The 15,021-nt window shown below is 43.5% G+C and overlaps 1 protein-coding gene across 13 annotated transcripts in view; it reads right to left on the bottom strand.

Moving 5' to 3' along the window:
- SETBP1 (SET binding protein 1) overlaps nucleotides 1-15,021 on the bottom strand; it is a 265,843-nt gene that overhangs the window by 76,676 nt on the left and 174,146 nt on the right. For all 13 annotated transcript variants that reach the window (XM_064405207.1, XM_064405205.1, XM_064405204.1 and 10 more), the window contains one exon: nucleotides 1,618-5,101. In XM_064405207.1, the coding sequence (XP_064261277.1) occupies nucleotides 1,618-5,101 (3,484 nt within the window). The remainder of the gene's footprint in view (nucleotides 1-1,617; nucleotides 5,102-15,021) is intronic.

Below are 15,021 nucleotides of genomic sequence, written 5' to 3' on the forward strand. Positions count from 1 at the left end.
TATTGAAAATTACAGATTTAGCAAACATCTTCTGTTCAAAGAGCAAAAAGGCTACAAATGCAAAGGCTGTTAACAAACTGTGAAAAATGTGAACTTCCATTAAAAAAAAAAAAAGAAAAATAAGCTTGTTAAACACTTTGAAGCCTTTTAATCCTATGTGCCAGAACCCAACTTCCTTAATGAAATAGCCACTGCAGCATTTGGTGGAGAATACCTTTGTTCCTTGTCAGGCATGTTGCAACTCTGATGTTCAGAGACTTATATAAATCTCCTTTCCTATATTTTTGGATGTATCATTTTTTGATGTCACAACTGGTCTAATATAATATGATATCATGAATGGGAATGTTTTCTTGGGGTAATCTGTCATTTCAGACTGCTTTTCACTACTGTATTTCAGATTCTGGTCTCGGTGAAGGAATTAGAAATATTTAGGTGGCTTAAGCATGAGCATCTTTGAAACTCGATCAGTTACAAGTCAGTTTAGAGCCCTACACTGGCAAGTACAAATTCTCTACTCCTGTGTTCTCAGTTAATTTTCTTTTAATTTTGAAGGCTATCAGCTACTTCTCTTTGAAGCTCTTTTTTAGCACATCAGAATCTCATCCATCGCCGGCTGGTTCAGAAAAGCTCACCCCTTTCCAGAGCTAAGTGTGAAATCTGCTTTGTGATAAATATCTGATGGTGTAGAAGCACTGGGCTTGCTCCCAAGCTAAATTCATTTGTAATGCACCAAAACACCTGCCTCTGTGTCATCACAAAAGCAGCTCCCTATTGTAAAGTACAATTCAGTCTCTCAGACAAGATTCAGATTCCCTTTTTCCCCACTCTGCAGGAGAGGAACAGATGTCCTTAGCAGCTGAAAGGAGCTTCCTCCCTCTTCATCTACCCAGCTTATATTTCCAAGTCATGAGACCTAAAACTCTTCAGAGTCCATTGGAGAGGGTTTGTTTCCATGACACCAGCCCTTTCCCACAGCCACTCAATGCTCAGGATAATTATTTTACATGACACCTGCAGACTGGAATTGACAGATATACATTAGGGCTGAACCCAGGATCTCAAAATATTCAGCCCAGCCATCACCATGGTGGATGCCTCTGGCTCAGCAGGTAGAACACATTAATGGGACACAGACACAGCCTCACACATTCCCACTTGTTTGGTCCACCCCATCAACAAATGGGTTTTGGTTGCTTTATGGGCCAGAACAGAGTCTCTGTTCTTGTCCCAAATGCTGGCCAATGGCTTTGATCATGTGATGTTAGAAACTGATTAGAGGGATGACCACCTTGCCAACAGGTATTAAAATTGCTGCTGTTGCAGAGGTCAGATTTTAGGAAGAAGTGCAACAAGCCATGAGTGATAGATGAAGGCAGGACAAATATTTATAAAAGTGCTGTGTAACAACTCAAAGACTTGTAAAACTTTGGGCTTAAGATGTAGCCAACTTTCTTGTTGATCTCCCCTATGTTTGGATGAAGAATGACAAGCAGTTACAAAAGCCAGAGAAGTTATTAGCTATTAAATGTATTTGCTGTAAATGGTGAGTCCCTCTTTGTTCAGCATTGAAATTTAAGAGCAGTAAATAGTCAAAGAGAATAAAACAAAGCTTACCTGAAGAGGCTGAAGAATCAAAAGTACTTCTGTCCTTCCTATTTGTCTTGAAGGGCTGAATGTCCTTTTCCCTGTAAGTTCCAAAGCCTTCAAAGCTTCTTCTTTTATTCCCACTTGCATCATTGTCCCGCTTCTCACTTGAGGAATTTATTTCACCAAACATGTCCAGGGACTCTGACCTTCCATTACTCTCAGTATTACCAGAGTATCTCTTTGTGCAAGAGTCAATGGGATCACTGCTTGAGTCACTTTTATCTTTACTCTGTGACCACTGCTGGGCATCAGAAAGTGATAGCGTAGACAGCGTATCCACTTCAAAGTTACTCTTTGAGCCTTTGTGCCCGGTTTCACAATGCTGGTGCTTCTGCTTCTCCTTGTGCTTGCTCTTCTCGTTGAGCAAGGACAGGTCTTTGTCTGAGCCACTCAGCCTCTCGTTGATGGCGTGGCTGGAGAAGCCAGTGGACTTGCTAGCAAAGAGACCACTCAGATCTTCGTGAGTCCCCAGTATCCGCTCATCCTTATGCTTGTGCTTATGTTTGTGTTTCCTTTTGTGAAGTCGGCCGCTTGAAAGGCTTGTTCCTCCAACCTTCGGAGGAGCCAAAGAAGACTGCATGTCTCCAAGGCCCATTCCCACAGGGGTCTGTAGGTGCACTCCGTGTTTTGCTTTGTGTTTGGCAGTGGTGGACATCTTCATATGAGAGCTTGCATGGAATTGGGGTGGGGGCACGGTAGGTCTCATAAATGGGGAAGCCGCTCCAAGCGTGTGAGACAGGTACAAAGGAGCTGGATACTGACCATAGTAACCAAGATTCATCATAGGCATTGATGTGTAAGGCATTCCATAGGGTGCATAGTAACTCCCACTGGGAATAGGGTAACCGAACCCTTGTAAAAAAGGCACCTTTGTCATGGTGTCATTGGTTTTGGCAGGTCTACCACGCTTCTTCTTAGACTTCATATCAGAGGTCCTGCGAAGATAGAGCAATGGGTCATACTGGATATATGGCACAGGGTAGTAGTGATCAAAATTAATCCTGAAGATGCTGGGATATGGATTTTCATGATAAAATGTATAACTTCTATGGGAAATCCTGAACACTTGAAACTTATTGATGAGTTCCTCAAGGTCTGCCAGAAACTGGAGGTCATCTCTGTTCTGCAGGCTTTTCCTTTTCCTCTTGTGCTTTGGCTTTTTAATACTTTCGTGAGAGAGAAAGTTATCCACAATGAGATGCTTCTGCCGGTGACCATGCCTGTTCTTTGTGCTGGTGTCAGATGGGATAGCCTCTGGGTTGTCCAGGGTGCAGAAATCAAAGGAGTATCTCCGGCGGGATTCTGAGCTTTTCTCGGCTTGGTCAGAGGTACTGTTGTTGTCTGTACCTATCCCACTGTCGCTCGGTATGGTTTCCTCACTGTGAGACTCGCTCACTGGCGACAGCGTGACTTCTTTCAGAGAACCTATTTCACAGAGGTGAGAAGGTGAGTTAGCCATTAGCCTGGGTGGAGACAGCTTCCAAGTTCCACTGTGCATTCCTTTCTGGGTTTTTGTAGGAAGAGCACTGATAGGTTGAAGATTTGGCATAGTTTTTAACTCTGAAAAATTAGTTTCAGTGCTTGCAGGGCTGAGGTTGCCGTTGATCCCCACTAATTGTGTTGAAAGCGGATGAATAGCTGCTGGTGACGATGCCACAAGTGACTGCAGGTTGGAAGGCACTGCTGGGTTTTCTGGCTGGCTGGAAACAGGCCTTGAGTGCTTGATGGCTGTCTTAGGTTCTTCCGGCTGAGGCTGCAGCTCTGCCCTTGGCTTTCTGCCCCGTTTTTTACCAATGTAGATAGTCCCCCTCTTGCTGACATTGATCTGCTTCCCTAGCCTGGCATCAATGGTGGTCGGCCCAGCACTAGATGGTGGCTGGACTTTTGCTTTCAGAGCTATGCTGCTGGAGCAGGAGGACAAGATCTGATTGAGAATGTTCTTCCTCTTGAGGGTTTTCATTTTATTAATGGTCTTGATGGTCTTCTTATCCAAGACCCCAAGTTTCCCAACCTTTTTGTGAAATTTGAGTTCACTGATGGACTTGTCCTCTCCTGGAACCATCTGGGCAAACTTGGCCAGATTCCTTCTCCTCTTCCTTTTCTTTGTTCCTGGAAATTCACGATTGATTGGGCTCACTGGGCTGGTGGAGGTCCCCTCATGAATGGTTTCAACAGTGAGCAAAGGCTGTTTCTTTGGTCGTCCTCTTTTTTTCTTGACAGGTGTGATCACAGTAAGACTGTCTGTATTGGTATACAGAGGGCTGGATGGTGTGATGGGATAGGCTGAAGGAGGCTCCACCATCAGCTTCTCAGACGTCGTCAGGGAGGTCTCCCGAAGAATAGATTTAGGTTTGCTGCAGGTCCACCGACGCTTAGCTGCATGTTTGGGGTGCTGGATGTCAGGTAATTTGCCAGCTGTGGAAAGATTGGTGGGTAGGAGAGTGGATGTCACAGGTAGAGGTTTTCTGGGTCGGGCAGCACTGTTGGGGGATGCTTTGTCTGTGAACACACCACTGTCAATTGCTACTAAGGGGGACTCATTTTCAATCACTTTCCCTGGCTTTGTGGCTCGAAGATCTTTTTTACTCCCCTCTGGTTGTGAGCTGGTCCTGTTTGCCATTTCACTGCTCAAAGCAAGCACGGAAGGCAGGCTTTTCTCCTGGATAGTTTTCTCTATAGAGGATTTAATGGATTGCCTCTTTTTCCTTTTGTGGCCAGACGCATCTGTTGTCGGAGACTTTATTGGGATAGTAATTCGTACGTGATTGGTGTCACTTTCACAAGTGCTGGCAGAAACGGGATTCTGCTTTGAGGGTGACATATCCAACATGCTGTCCATCGAGTAAGACTCCTTTTTCCCTTCCATGCTGTCATGGGATTTGCTGTCAAATGCTTTCTGAGCGCTCTTTACCCACTCCATATCCGTGGTTTGGATGGTTTGGCTCATCAAGTCCTTTTTGCTGGACTTCTTCTTCGTACTTCCAGCAGGCTGATCGGGGGCCTCCAGCTGCACAGCTCCCTCTTGATCTCCAAGAGGCAAAAGCCCATTGCACTCGGAGGCACTGCTTGGTTGGGCAGCCGTGCTGATGCCGCTGGGTGACGGGACTGCGCTGCAAATCGCCAGCTCTTTACTACTGACTGACAGCTGCCCCCACGAGCTGCTGCTGCTGCTGCTGCTGCTGCTGCAGGACTTCTTGGCCTGGGATTTGCTGTAGGAAACTCCTGGCTCCAGAGCAGAGACCTTGGTGGCACTGATTGCTTCTCTACTGGGCTCTGTGTTGATGAAGCAGCTCTGAGAAGCGGGTCCAGTGTCGGAGCTCGCTGACCAGTCAATGTGGTGCTGGTTGCTACTTTTCTGCTGGTGTTTTGATTTTAAGGTGTCACTGGTGAAGTCTTGTTGGAGGCCTGGATCATAGTGCAGAGCAGAATGTTTTTGTGGCCTGTCATAAACCTGGAAGGGAGCAGAAAATAAACAGAAAAAAATAAAATTAGTTTAGCAGCCCATTCATTCAGATTGGTTGCAGCTCTTTTTTTATGCAGTGAATAACAACAATGACTTTGTAAAAGTTAGGAACCTTTATAAAATCTTCCTATACTTGAGCCAAATTTGCATTTAGATTTCATGCACAGTAAACAAGTTTTGTTTGGTTTCCCTGCTCTAAAAACAGTGGAAATATTTCTATAAATGCAAAACTGCTAAGGGAACATAGTCTATTGATTTTTAATTTAAAACACCAGTGAAATATCCCCTTTCAATGGATGAATGGTGCAACTCAGCCTCCTGGTGAGAATGCCTTTTTCCTGAAAAATAATCACTCACAGAACTTGAGACTCAACAGCAGCAATTAAACTCATTATTGTAAACAAGAAAACTGAAAAATTATCTTGGAAGTTGTAACAAACAAGAGGAAAACCCATGGGTCCACTTCCCTATGAAGGCAGATGCTGCAAAGATTTACTTGAATTTCCACATGGAAGCCATCCCTGCATACTTAGTGCTTAAAATCATATGCATAGCGTCAAGTGTGTGAGGCACACTTGGCAGGTTCAAGATTTGCATTACTCCCTTTCCATTTTAAAACTCTGCTATTTCCAATGTTGGTGAGAGATATTTTCAACATGATTTCTACTCTGACAGGAGCTCTTCAAGCCGCAGAGGTTACAGCAAGGGCAGAATTATGCTGAAGACTCATACAGAGCAAAAGAAACTCTACTGGTTTTCTCTTGGTGGGCCTCCAGCTAAAAAAAAAAATTGTTTACTTCAGCTGTAACTTTTTCCTTTTAAAGCAAAAGTATCTATCTATTTGTTTTTTACTTTCTTTGGTTGATCTGTTTTGGTTTTTTTTGGTTGTTGTTGGTTTGTTGTTGTTTTTTTTTTTTTTGGTTTTTTTTTTTTTGTTTGTTTGTTGTTTTTTTTTTCTTGCAGCTTTATTTTGTAAAGCTCTGGGTCAGACCATACAACTGCTTTTGTACAAACTACTGACACTGTTGTGAATGTCAAATAAATGATAAGACTGAAAATAAAAACAGAACCAAGGAAAGAAAAGTAGATAATAAATACTCCTACAAACACCCTGTTACAATTAAGTTTCTATCACTAGCCCATTGGGGTGTTTGCAACACAAATTCTGGGGCAAGCAGGCAAAAGGGAATAAGACGGCTCTGAATTGGGAAAATTAGGCATCCCTAGTTCTGTGCAACTTCAGAGAAGTTTGAAAAGACAACCCCAAGCCCATGGCACATTATTTAGTGGCCACTAAACATGCACATTATTGACAAATTGATGCTGAGCTATCTTTCATGCCCATATAAATATAGACATGTGGCTTTTCTGGAATAGGCAATAATGATGAAGTTGTTCTGGTCCATTGTCTGAGCAGCAGTCAGGGAGTCTTAAATCCTGTGGATAGTTCAGCTGTCACACACATGGACCAGCCATGCTCAGGGAAAACAGAGATTTCCAGGAATTGTGGAGTGAGAGAACGAAAGCATGCAGCTGTGGTGGAGCTGCAGATGTCGTGGGTGAGCGACACCCGGTTTCCTCAGCCTGAGAAAAGAGCTGAAAGCATAAACAGCCCTTGGGGAATGAATCCTTCTCCTCGTCTTCCTCACAGTGGCCTCCCACACATAAGCCCTACAGCACACAGAGGACACAACCCCCACTGATGCCCTCCTTCAGAAAAGGGGGCCCATCCACGTCCATATTTTGGGATGGGTCCAGGAAGGGGAAACCAGCAGCACCAGCACTGCAGTTTTACAGCTTGCTTTATTTTAATTGTTTTAAACTGATGCCATAGCTCCTGAGATACATTTTGCTTGGGCCACTTGGGCTTCTCCTGCTGCCCAGCCACTAGGCTGTGTGTTCTGGCACAAGGAGATGGGCAGGCCATCCCCTGGTGATGTGCCAGGGGGAGATGGCTGTGCTTCACTCCAGCCTCACATAAAACTTCACTTCCCAAGGTACCACAAATCATGATGTGCAGAAGCCCTGGAAATGCTGGGCTGAGGCTTCTCTTGGGCCCCAGCACCCACACTGAGGCAGGGCCAGGCTGTTCTTGAACAGATCCCAGCCTGCTGGCTGCAGCCAAACCAGCTTCTGACACCCACGTTACTTCTAAATGCTGAGCTGTGAAACTAAATGACCCGAAACATTTCATTTGGAAGAGAAAAAGAAAAAAAGATAAAAATAAGAAGGAGGGTTACAGCAGGGAACAAAAACATCGCACTCTGGCAACATCCTATTCCCTCCATATCTATCACACACATGGAGATCCATGGTCTGGAAGGAGCAATAATCTCTGATCTGTATTTTAAGGCAGTTAATAAGGGCTCAGAATGGAGAGGCCAGCTATAGATCAGCGATGAATGCTGATATACGGCTTGGCTCCTCCAGCCTCATTTCTTTGGCCTGTACATTACACAGTGATGATGCAACTCCCAGCACACCCCTAATGACAGCCCTGTCATTGCTCCAGCAGCACAGGCCACCACCACATCGATCTTAAAATTCATGAGGAAGATATGCCTATGTCATCAAAGGTGCCAGCTCTGGAGGCATTTAATCACGCAGATAAGCACTCCAATTTCAGCAGGCCTTCAAAAAATGACCGGTCTGCAGGATCAGGGGACTCCATTTCCTAAGCGGGATGTCAGAACTATATATCTGCCCAAGCTCATTACAGTCTGCTGGGTTTCCTCATGAAACTTCTTCCAGCGTAACATTTATTGGCTCTACCTTGCCAGACACATCCACACCACCCAAAAATAATTCCTCTGAAGCACAGTGACTAGAGACAATTTGGCTGCAGCAGGTTGAGTTTCAGTGGCTGAAATGGATATGGGGGGGCTGTTTACCTAAAAGCACTACTAAATCAGTTGAAAGTAGTATGGCCAAGTATATTTTTTTCCCTATGTATTCATCTGGGGTACTGCTTGATCCCATTGGTCCTAATGCTTAGGCTTCAATTTTCCTTGCTGTGTGAGCACCATCCCAAAAAGCCAATAAGACCCAGCTCAGCTAAGCCAAGACTCTGCTAAGCTGACAGAGATGTCAGGTGTCAGACCTGTCAGGATGGTGAGGGAATCTTAAGAAACCGATATCTTGATACCTTTCACCCAAATTCTTTTCTTTATTTGTCAGTGAGTATGTAATATACTCCAGCTCCATGGGGCTGTTGGCTCAAATAGAGTTCCTATGGCAGCCAGCCGAGACCAGCATTAAGAAGAGTGGGCTTTTTTTCATGAAAACAGAAGGATTTTTCTGTATTTTCTTTTTGGTTTATAAGACCCTAAAAATGCTTCAGATTTCAGCGCTGGCCTCTGTTTGTCATTTGCTCTTTCATTAAATGGGATTTTCTTGCACAGCCAACTATTATGCACTGAGAGTCTGCTCCTTCTTCTTTTGTGGAAGTAGAAGTGTAAATTAACTCATGTAATTTTACTACAACTCATCATCCTTGGTGGATATTTCTCTTCCTATACTGGATGTTTTTAGTAGGTTGAATAATCCCAACTTCCTTTTAAAGAAAACAAAATACACAAAAAGAAGATGATAGTTTTTGTAACTGCAAAAAGGCTTGAACAACCTGATCCAGCACATCTAAACCTTAGACTATAAGAATAAGATTACAATCCTCTTATTAGTAGAATAAGATTAGAATCCTCTTATTAGTAGAATAAGATTTGAATGACAAACTCGTGAGTTTCAGGCCTCAGTGCTGGCAGGGCAGACCTGTGAGCAGGATAGATCCCATACACTGGTGATCACTGGTCACAGACAAGAAGAGGTTTTATGCTGTGTGTTTTATGCTGTCCCTCCAGGCCTTGCAACCCTGTGCCTGCAGACGTGATTAGTGCCCAAAACAGTTTTATGCTGGTGTGCAGCCCTTGCAGCTGAGGAGATGATGCTGTACCAGCCTCAGGAGGAGCAGCACCCTACTCTGCAAGTGGTACCCAGCAGCAGAATCTATCCCCTAGGGATCTTTTAGGATGCTTCAGTCTGCACACTCGTTCTTGTGACTGAGCTTCCATCTAAACCCACATGCTGCTTCCAATCCAAATGCAAAAACTGAGGGGAGATGACAACAAAACCAATGGCCTGGTAATATAATAACAGTGATTATAAAAAAATACAAATTAAAAAAAATAAAATTTTAAGAAAAATTATGATAAAACATACATTTAGAAAATCCAACATGTGAAAAAAAAATCTGAGTGCTTAAAGGGATGGTTCCCTCCTACTCCAAATGCACCTTTTTTAGGAGGTAACACACATAAAGCTTGTCAAGAATCTGGCTTGCAAATCAAAGTTAATACTACAACGCCCCCTCTTTAAATCATTTGCAGATCCATCTGTGTAATGGCTCCTCAAGTGTAATTCCCTATTAAGAGGCTTTATCTGGAGAGATAAGCAGCTGGTTCCCATGTCACTAATTGCTGTCTGCTGTGATTTTAAAACATCTGCACCATTGTGCTCTTCATTTTCATATTCTAATCACCCTGAAACTTGAAAAAGGTACATCATTGATTGTTTCTGTGGGTTAATTAGTACACAGTCTCCTTGTAGAGACAATTTAAAGGCAGTCAGAACCTCAATCAGCAAGTTTGTTTTAAAAATTAATAACATCAGGAGCGTCTGTGGGGATTGGCATCCACAGTGACACATCAGTGTGCTCTGAGGACATACCATCTTTTGTTATCATCTTCATAGGGATGGAAACAAAATTGAAAAAAAAAGAAAAAGAAAAAAGAAAAAAGAGGAAAGTCTTCCTTAAACACATAATGTCACTTAAAACAGGGTATTTGGAAGTGTTTTATTTTATCCCAGGGTCACCCCTGGGTCACCAGCAAGAGCAAATCTCAACAAATCAAAACATCACATGAGACCTCTGTGTGGTCTAGGAACTTGTAAGCATTTTTCTGCATCAATTTTGCCACCTAGGAGCTGGCATCTCATTGGAAATCCATGGGGTGAAGCTGTGTTGTATGGGGACACTTGCTCTGCCTTTTCTCCTGAGCTGGAAAGGTGCGGGATGCCCAGGCGCTGTCTCCAAACCATGCAGAGGAGGGTTTTGGCTCAGACACAGCCGTTTGCTGTGGCAGAGATGCTTCATGGAAAGTGGACCTTCCTTGTACCCAGCCAGCTCAGAGGGAAGGCAGGCCTGAATTCAGAGCTGCTTAACTTGGGTTTATACCCAAAAGTACTTCAGACAATCCTCCTAACAGAACTTTGGTGTCTAGCAAACTGTCATCCTGAGATGTTCCAGGCTGAATGAATAAATCTGCAGGCACTGACTGAAAATGCAATTGTCATTCTGAAAAATCATTCTCTGTTCTTGTCCTGAGTTCCTAAAAACTGGAGAATCTCCAAATTATTTGTTCCCCTTGAAAAAGCTTTCTCTTTAGTTTCTGCTTCCTAGACATGCATGAACACATGTTACTAGAGAAAGAAAAAAAAAAAACCAAAACCTTTGAAAGAAAGAAAAAACTGAGATTTCTAGCTCCAACACATGAATAAATAATCCTGGCTCAGCTCATACTTTTGCTCAAAATTGAGCATTTCCTCTTGTGTCCCAATGGGATGGCTGTAAACTGCTCACTTGCAGGCTCTAATCAGAGCTACAGGTTGGAGATATTTCATGTCTTTTGGTGAGTGCACTGAGCTTTCCCAGGGCAGAATTACTCTGTAAATAAAAGATGCCAAGTGGAGGAGACAGCAGGCTCAGGCAAATATAACTTTGTCCTGATGACTTACAGGTTGAGCAGTCAAGGACATGAGGTGTGAGGACCCTGTGATCAAGTCAAATCAGTTCATAACTGCAAGTCTCTGAAATGGTCTTAGGAATTTCTTCAGGTTCTCAGTGACTCTAGCAATGGATTAGGGATACAAACCAGAGAACAACACTTGCTGAAAGTACAAACAGTGGAGTCTTCTGAGGAACTCCACTGAATCTAGTTCAAAACTGAAGTAGGGGCTTTAATTAAAAGTGATACAACAATAGAAAACACATCAGCAACAGTAACATATAATTAATTGCTATGGTTCCAAAATAGGGCATTTCCAGAGAACTGGTGCAAATTTATCACTCCCAGAGTTTATTCCTTCTACAGCTCCCTGGGTCTCAAAGAGCACAGAGCCCAAACAACCATCACGCTCACAGGAGCGTGGATCACAGTGTCAGAGAATGGTTTGGGTTAGAAGGGACCTTAAAGATGATCTAGTTCCAACCCCTGAACATTCATTTGACACACAAAGAGAGACAGGAATTAATGCAAAAATGCCCATGAGAGCACCACACAGCATGGGGCGGGAGTGGGTTAATTAAAACCTCTTTGTGTCCATTCACCAAACAAAACATCCCAGGCTGTGGAGTGTGTTTGTGTGATTGTGTCAATACAGAGAAGCTGAAGTTTAGGCTTTGGCATCATGATTGTTTTGAGAATACCTTGTCTAAAGCACTTATCCAAGGAAAAGACAAATCAATGCGAAGATTATGGATCAGTACGAAGATGCTCACATGGTTGCGAATTGTAATTTTTCATGCATTCCTGGTAAAGCATCTTGATTTTCTAAATAATTCAGAAATTCCAAAGCTTTTCCAAATCCATTTTGCTACCAGCTTTAAAATGAATAATTTGCACACTGTTTCAATATTCTGCTGCTTTGCAGACACTTCTATTTTCCACATGGAGGGATTGAGGATTTTATTTTGTCAAATTGCAGCAACATGTTGAATTTATAAAGGTAGGATTTGGTGCTGCAGGCTGATCTGCTCCTTACTGGTGGAATAGACCCATCACTGCACATATTTTCTTTATCAAATGTTTAAACAACCCTGTGCTTTCCAGAGCTTTGTATTAAGCACCGAGTCTGGGAAAACTCTAAACAATGGGATTTTTCTGTCATCTCCAACAAAGAACCCATCATCACCGACATAACAATGCAGTTTAAATATCGTGTTTAACCATAACACTGTTTGCCACCTCGGTTTAGGCAGCTGGGAGACAACAATTGGGCACCAGCTAAGATGGACTACAACTGGACTCATACAATTTTCCCCATTCAGCTGCTGGGATCACCCTGGTTTGTCCTTCTTTGGCCTCAAGCCAGTGCAAGGATTTTTAGGCAAGTGTTTCAGACATCACATCCACAAAGCCAGGGCTTGCAGAGCAAGGCACCTTTGCTGAGCTGAGTGCTTTCATTTGTTCAAAACCCTTGCTAATGAACTTAACTGCAAGAGCGATATTAAGGCTTTATTATTCATGTATAAAACACACTTCTATCCCTTCAGGAATGGTTAATCCTGTGGAGCTCAACCTGCTCTCACCAGTGTGTCACTATGATGTTGCTTGTCAAAGTTTCTACCTCATCTTGCTCTTCCACTTTGCTCTGTAATTTCAAGCTGTAGAGGGCAATGCACCTATGTAAAGTGGCTCAGCCAAATAAAACAGAAGGATTCCAAGACAGACTGGGACCTGCAGAAATGGGAGCAGTAAGGGGTACTAATCTCTGAAAGACTTGTGGTGTTTTCTAGGATGTTAATCCCAGAATCCCAAAATGACAGAATAGGGTGAGCTGGAAGGGACCCACAAGGATCATCGAGACAAAATCCTGCCCCTGCACAGGACACCCCAACAACCCCTCCCTATGCCTGAGAGCACTGGAGAAAATCTTCTTGAGCTCTGTCAGGTTTGGTGCTGTGCCCATTCCCTGGGGAGCCTGTTCGAGTTCCCAGCCACCCTATGGGTGAAGAACCTTTCCTGATATCCAGCCTAAACCTCCCCTGACTCAGCCTCAGGCCATTTCCTCAGGTCCTGTCAGTGGTCACCACAGAGCAGAGATCAGTGCCTGCCCCTCCTCTTCTCTTCATGAGGAAGCTGTAACTGCACTGGGGTCTGACCTGTGTCTCCTCCAGCCAAACAGATCAAATGACCTCAGCTGATCCCCATGTGGGTTCCCCTCAAGGCCCTTCACCATCTTAGTTGCCCTCAGCATGTCTGAGATTGCTAAACTGGAAATAAGGATGTGAACAACTGTGCACTTTAAATTTCTGCTATAATTTTTAAAAACCTTCAGTTCTTAATTTGCATTGAAAAGTTTCTTTTATCCTTCATTTAATATAGGAATTGCATTACCTTGAATACTCTTTTTTTTTTTCTGAGGGATGGGAGAAATATAAATGGCTTTTCCATCGAGGCCAGTGATTCCACTAGAGTTAAATAATTTGATTATAAATTGAGTCCTTAAATGTCAAGGAGATGCTGAATTCACCTGAAAACAGGCATTTGGGGAAGCTCATAAAAGCTGTGAGCTGCAGTCAGTTAGCTCATCATTCTTTTAGCATGCACTTCATTTAGCAGTTACTGACCGCCAGATTAATTCTTTCAAAGCATCCTGATTGCAGCTAAGGTCTAACATGAAGTATTAAATGTGCAATGGCATTGGCAAAACGTCCAGAAATCTGCCAGAACATCTATCAGGAGCAGCTGGGTTATAAACCCTTTGAAAATTTGCAGGACAGGTCAAACACACAGTGTCTTCTGACTTCCCTGAATGAAGATCTGAGTCCTGTTCCATGAATTCAGTGAGACCATTGCTTGTGCCTTCAGCAAATTCACTGTGAAAAGATGAACTCCAGTGACCTGAGCCAAAACGTGCGAGGTTCCTTCTCTTTGCAAAGTCAGCCTAGAGAGGTCATATGTGGAGAATTTCTGGCTCTGTTGGGCACACACCAAAGAGCCACTGCAGTTCGTGTAGGGTGCTGTGGGGTGTACACATCCAGAGGCAGGATGTGCTCTGGACCCTCCCTGGTCTCAGACCAGGCTGCAAAGTGGCATTCTGCTTGGTTTTCACCAGTAAAACCATACCTTTCTGACAGAAGGGAATAGGAACACTCTCATCTTCCCTGGCACACTGAGTGCAGGCCTTAGAATAGTCCAAGCAGGCCTGAAGTGGAACCTATGCTGTTTGCAAAAGGCAACAGGATCAGTGGGGCTTCTGGAGATTTATGCTCCAATTTCCCCATAACACATGACTATTTTTCACCATTGTTACCTTATAAAAAGTGGTCCCTCTCCCTTTTTTCCCTAGAAACCCAGGAAGTGATGGCTGGGGAAATTTTCTTGCACACCTTGAAGAGGCTAAAGTGTGACAGACACCTCTGTTTCTGGACTAGAGGTGATGCCCCTGTGACACAGTTGAGGAATTTATTTTTTTTTTCAATCAGGGGATTTTAAACCCATAGGATCTTCAAGGAATGATGGAAGACAGGTTTGGAGAAGGATGCCCAGCAGTGCACTGGGATTCCTGGCGCATGGGCACGTGCTTTGGGAATAAAAATGCTCAGCTGCAAGTCCTCTTTCAAGACCATAGAAGGGGTGATTTTGGGCAGCTGCAAAAATCACCAACTAAATCTGACTGCTCTCCTATAAGAACCAATTTCACCATCCCTGGATCTGGCTCCCTGCAGATAACTCTTCCATACAGATGTTTTTGCAGGTTCCTCACCACACCCATAGCCAAGTCTTTCCCAGCAGGGGAAATTTAACCAGGATTGTAGTAATGTACTGGAGCAACAAAAACAACAAAATGGTGGCATAAAAATGTCTCTCTGGTGGTGCTAGGTGATGTGATGATGAAAGGTACTGCATTTTTGGGACATTGCTGTGCTTTTCCTGAATGACACCTATCTTAGCTTTGATGTTCATCCCTCATCTCTTCTTCCTCCCCTCCTTCCCCAAGTATGACAAAATCACCTTTACTAATAAACCTCCAGCTCAAATAGCAGGTTTTATTTAGTGTACTATAAAAACAGTCATTCCTCAGATCATAAAAAGGGCTCAACTGGACTGCATCATTTTGCTGAAGTGAGT

The sequence above is a fragment of the Passer domesticus genome, chromosome Z (genome assembly GCF_036417665.1).
Source record: "Passer domesticus isolate bPasDom1 chromosome Z, bPasDom1.hap1, whole genome shotgun sequence".
Classification (NCBI taxonomy): domain Eukaryota; kingdom Metazoa; phylum Chordata; class Aves; order Passeriformes; family Passeridae; genus Passer; species Passer domesticus.